General features: G+C 33.0%; 1 protein-coding gene across 14 annotated transcripts in view; it reads right to left on the bottom strand.

The window, feature by feature from the left end:
• Positions 1-6000, bottom strand: part of LOC106872124 (FYVE and coiled-coil domain-containing protein 1) — a 68523-nt gene that overhangs the window by 29915 nt on the left and 32608 nt on the right. For 11 of the 14 annotated variants that reach the window (XM_089351210.1, XM_089351209.1, XM_089351211.1 and 8 more), the window contains exons 11-12: positions 5213-5353; positions 1028-1099 (exon numbers count right to left, since the gene is read on the bottom strand). In XM_089351210.1, the coding sequence (XP_089207336.1) occupies positions 1028-1099; positions 5213-5353 (213 nt within the window). The remainder of the gene's footprint in view (positions 1-1027; positions 1100-5212; positions 5354-6000) is intronic. The other 3 variants (XM_089351217.1, XM_089351219.1, XM_089351220.1) reach the window with 1 other exon arrangement.

Below are 6000 nucleotides of genomic sequence, written 5' to 3'. Positions count from 1 at the left end.
ATCATTTTACAGTTTGCAATTTTCAGCCAAATCCTTATACCTGCATTGTAGATCCAACAGATCATACTAATTTCATTTCTCTATTGTAATTTGAAACAATTCTGCTTCCACTAATTATATTTCATTGCTGAGCTGGTGCAATCATTAGCTTGGAATAAATGCCTTGTGGTATTTCATCTTTGCATTCTGAGTTCAAATACCAGCAAGGCCAACTTTGTCTTTTGTCCCTTGGTCAATAAAACAAAGTATCAGTCAATTAATGGGATCGACTAACTTCTACCCTCAAACTGCAGCTTTGTACCTAAATTAGAAATCACTATTATAGAGAAGAAATATTTCTTTTGATTCTTTACTTTTTGAGTTCAAATCCCAATGGAGCCAACTTTATCTTTCATTTCTCTGGGGTTGATAAAACAAATTAGCAGTCGAGTACTGGGATTGATGAGTACTGGTCTTATATTTAAATTAGAAATCTCTACCATAGAGAAGAAATATTTCTTCAAGCTGTTATTTTAATCTCACCAGTCAATAAAATAAAATACGACTCAAATATTAGGATTGATGGTATCAACTAATTCCCTTCCCTTCAAAATAACTAGTCTTTGATCTTATGATCAATAATTAGAAACAATTATTATAAGGAAGAAAAAAATTATTTTCAAAATATTGAAATCCTTGGCATATCTTTTATTCCACTGAGTAACAAGGTATATCTTCAAGGACAATCTCCATGTGATATCATCTAACAGTATCCTTTTAATGTACTGAAATATATTAAATATTAAGAACAATTTTTTATTTTTTTACCTTTTTGACTTATAAAGACTATTCTAAACATGGATTAATAATTGCATTTCTTTTATATTTGAACTCAACATGAAAAAGATGACACATTGAAAATAAAAATAAAAGAAAATTTTACAATGTAAAAATAAAATTAGCAAATTGAAACTAAAACTTTATTTTCTTCCTTCACTTTTACTGCAATTTTGAAGTAAAGTTCAAATTGTTAAGTATCTACACTTACCATTTCATATTTTTCCTGGAGTTTGCTGTATTCTTCTTCTGAAGTTTTCAGTTCAGCTTGTGTTTTCTCCAACTAGATTTGAAGTTGTAAGTTTGGTTAGTCATTAATGATTAGAACACATTCTCACAAAAGCAATTTTTATTAACATACAATATGTATTTCCTTTCCATCTCTCGTTCACATATCTTCTTCACCTGAATAATTGTTCTTAATTCAAATCTAAAGGAAATAATTTAACACTGACATTGGCTTAATTCTCCGAACATCTTTATGGACAGATCAACCACAAACTGGACAGTTTGTGTCAGATGGTGACTGATAAATTATCTAAGTCTCTTTTAAATGAATAATCTTATTTGCAGATTCTTCAACTCATAACCTCAGAAGAAAACAACACTGAGTAATCGAAGTGCACAGTTAGACAAATCATAGGTGTCACTCACAGCTATTACACAAACATGCAATACTAGGGAACAAAGAGTATGTTACATCTATTACAGACTAAGTCAGTCTCACTTTGAGCCCATAATCTATCCATAACAAACTATAAAAAGCACCTAACACCACACTTATCATCACAAACCACAACTCCAGATCATCTACTACAGAGCATCTCAAGCTAATGTGGAAGTGATATAATCATTCAACCTGCTCGGAATAGCAGTCATTTCACTCTCAAGTCACACCCTAGCATCTTAAAAAAAGGACATATTAGATAATTTAGTTGTAGATACCTCTAAAAAGATAGGATGATCAGAACTAGAATGTTTTTGCTCATAAGTCTCCTTAATTAGAATTGGAGATGACCTAGGGCTAAACAGTAGCAGCCAACTACAATAGGGAACAAGTATATTTAACCCTTTAGCATTCAGATTACTCCGTCAAATGTAATGCATATTTATTCACATTATTTTGAATTAATCATGCATTACCTTGTGGTTTTGATATTTTGATGATGTGACTGTTTATTTTTAAAATGACATTGTAGGGTAGGTGTGAGAAGCCTGATCTGGCCTGTTTGTACATAAAACAAGTAAAATATTAGGGCATGATATGGCTGGTTTAAATACTAAAGGGTTAAAATAAACGAATGCTTAGGAGCTCAGTTTGCTACAGTAAACTCTAGCCGACAGGGCTATTGCCACTAAATACACTATACTTACTTACCCTGACCCCAACAACAACAAAAACTCACATCTAAATGTTCTAAAACGCTACAACACTATCCTAAAATACTATACGTAAACATCCCAGGACACTACTATATTATCTTCTAAAATAAACCACCACTTCAGATAAACATAAAAATCTCATAGATACATTAGTAACTTCATTAGCTACAAATACTGTACTGAGATATATACTTCCAGTGATAAGTGCAGGAGAACAGAAATTGTTACAGATGACTGAGCCAACCTTGCTTACTTTAGGTTGTGGATGCCAGAATTTACAGTTATATGAGGGAGTCACTATGTAGGTAGCTCAACCTCAAATCATAACCTTCCATCTTAAAAAATAAATAACACATTGTATACCGTTATCCTAGATATACTTTGAAATAAAGTCAGAATGGTCACGGCTAGAATACCTTTAATCATGTGTTTGTTAATCTAGAGATGTAGTAAGTGAGGGCATAGGAAGATGGTGTTACCTTTGTATGCAGTTGTGATGGAATACAAAATTTCTACTGACCTATTATGCCTGTTAATTAAGATCAGGGCACCAAAAGTCTTTGTTCCAGAACAGAATACTTATTATGCCACAGGTTTAATCAAGGATGATCTGCAGCTAAACAACAGCTATACCAGACTGATATAACAGATTGACCAGATGGAAAAAAAATACAAGATGCTTGAACTACATGACATTCCATATTATAAACCCTGCACATGTAGTGTTGTACTCAATTAGGAGATAGTATAGAATACTTTTAACAGTAGAACTCTTAAGCAAAACTAGGACATCTGTCTGACTACATAGGTAGCACAAGCTTACTCAGAATTGACTAAGATTAGATGACAGCAACAGCAACAACAACCAACAAACTGTTAAAGGCAATTCAACAGGAAGAATGTAAAAGTAAGTAATAGCTGCATGCAGAACATGTACAATGTCATAAATGGATACAATTTAATCACAGAAAGAACAAAAGAAGCCAAGATGCAATTTCAAAATTATAGAGCTCTTCCCAATTCAAAAAAGTGCTGAAAACTTTGCAAATAACACATTAATCATCATGGTGCTCTCTCACAAAAGATTCCTGGATGAAAAAAAAAACAAAACAAAACATCATTTCACCACTGACAACCTGCGAAACAGCAGATCCCTTTCTAAATATTTTTAGAGATTGAGAGATAAAAGATAGGCCAGTTCAAAGACCAGCAAAGATTTACAGTTAACTGTAAACCATTGGATCTGAATAGGTAATCCAGGTTACTTTATAGATGTTGAGCATATAATCAGATTCCACATACACACACACATATAAATACATATACATTCATACACATACATTCACATACATATAAATACACACACATACTATCATACATATAGATACACACACACACATATGGCTTAATCAGAAGAAAGGGGCCATGCTCATGACCTTTATAGCCAAACACCCACCTTACACTAGACTAATGAAATTGACATGATTGATGTTCAGTTGGATCAATTCTAAGTCAACATTTATAAAAACAAAATAGAGGGACAGGATGGGGATTCCAGAAGTTTCCAATTCTGTGGAGAAAAGGTGGGTACGTTAGATGGAGTTGGGTGGGGGATGGGATTCTTCTATTCCTTTACATGTTTCAGTCATTTGACTGCGGCCATGCTGGAGTACCGCCTTTAAGGGATTTTTAGTTGAAGAAATCAACCCAGGACTTATTCTTTGTAAATCTAGTACTTATTCTGTCTCTTTTACCAAACTGCTAGGTTATGGGGACATAAACACACCAACAGCAGTTGTTAAGTGATGGTAGGGGGCACAAACACAGACACAAAGACACACACATAATTATATACATATATATATATATATATATATATATATATATATATATACATATATATACATATATATATATATATATACATATATATATATATATACATATATATATATATATATATATATATATATATATATATATATATATATATATATATATATACATATATACAACAGGCTTCTTTCAGTCTCCATCTATGAAATCCACTCATAAGGCTTTGGTCGGCCCGAGACTATGGTAGAAAACGCTTTCCCAAGGTGCCATGCAGAGGGACTGAAATTAGAACTATCTGGTTGGGAAGCAAGCTTCTTACCACACAGCCACGTATGTAGTTAAATGGTTAAAAGAAGAAGAGACCATTTAAGTAGTTGGTAGAAGAGGCAAAATATGGTAACAGCACATCTGTGAACTAGAGATTGGAATGTGTTGTCAAGTAAATGCTTGCCAGTCAACCACATGGCATTCTTTTTAATGTAATCAAAGATGGGTTGGTGTGCAGCCGTAAGCCTGTCTAGATGTGGGAGTAGTTTTCTATTGTGGTTATTATTTGTGTTTTATCAGACAGTCGATCAGAAGTGATTGGCATTAGGAAGGACATCCAGCTGTAGAAACTATGCCAAAACAGATCTTGTCGAACTGTCCAACCTATACCACCTCAGCAAGTAGACATTAGATGATGATGACAGAGATAGATGCCATAGTTCTAAGTTATATAATAGTTGGCTATTGAGTACTTTAATGTTTAGGAAAATTAAGATGTTATATTAGACATGTGCATGCCTAATACCTGTATATACATATGTACATATATATACATACATGTTATGTGTATGTATGTATGTATGTGTCTATCTTTCTGACATGCACACACATAGGTCTCTCTCACCCTCTCACTCACCCTCTTCCCCTCCCTCTCTCTCTCTCTCAAAACTGATTATATGGCTTGTACTCTGCTCGTATCAGTTTTCATAGCTGAAAACAATTTTTTTTAAAGTTGAGTTGAAACTGATACAAAGAAACAATTCCGTTAAAAAAAAAACCCCATCAACTTCAATAACATGCAAATCTCTGTGTTTGAAAAATGAAATATCACCTTTGAAAAACTGAATGTAAAACAGCAAAAAAAAAAAACTGCAAATTTTTTTTTTAATTAAATATAAATATGATTTACCATCTCATGTAAACATGCCAACTGATTCTTCATTGTGATTTCCAATTGTTCTTTCTCTTCTTGTAAGTGTCTGAGAATATCTTCTTTCTCTTTCACTGTCTTATTGCTGTCTTGTAGTTCCCGTTCTTTGTTACTCATCGTCTGTGACATAAAGAAGAGATATATTATGTCCATGAAATGATAATTTTGCAAAATAAGTAACCTTGTGTATAGGCTTGAAACATTTTTGTTTAATAACATTTACATTTGACACTACACATCCAGGAATGAGACTGGGTATCATCATAATTCCTTGCTACTGTCATTATCATCTTTTAATGTCTGTTTTCAATGCTGACATTGGTTGGACAAGTCAACAAAATCCAATGAGCATCAAACTCTAACAACAACTTTCACATCGTTTCTAAGGCTGGATGCCCTTCCTAATGCCAACTACTTTGCAGTGTGGGTGGGTGTGGTGTGCCTTTTCATGACACCAACACTGGTACAGTTGCCAAGTAACTAATTTTATTTCTGTTTCTTCTTTTTCTTTTTTATTCCTGCTGGCTAGGTCAAATAACAGTATCTTGCCAATTTTCTCTGTCATCTGATACACATCACAGCAGAGAAAGCCACTAATCTTCATTATTGTATATGTTACATATTTTTTAACATGTTTTATTCTTAATGCAAAGAAATTAATGCATTAATTTGTGAATATACAATTGTATTGAATAACACAAAACATACATATTAATGTAAATAATGTACACATAATTTCTTGCATACTGAATTTAACCCATTACCTA

The sequence above is a fragment of the Octopus bimaculoides genome, chromosome 4, assembly GCF_046866305.1.
Source record: "Octopus bimaculoides isolate indiv1 chromosome 4, ASM4686630v1, whole genome shotgun sequence".
Classification (NCBI taxonomy): domain Eukaryota; kingdom Metazoa; phylum Mollusca; class Cephalopoda; order Octopoda; family Octopodidae; genus Octopus; species Octopus bimaculoides.
This window is presented reverse-complemented; position numbering and strand designations above follow the sequence as displayed.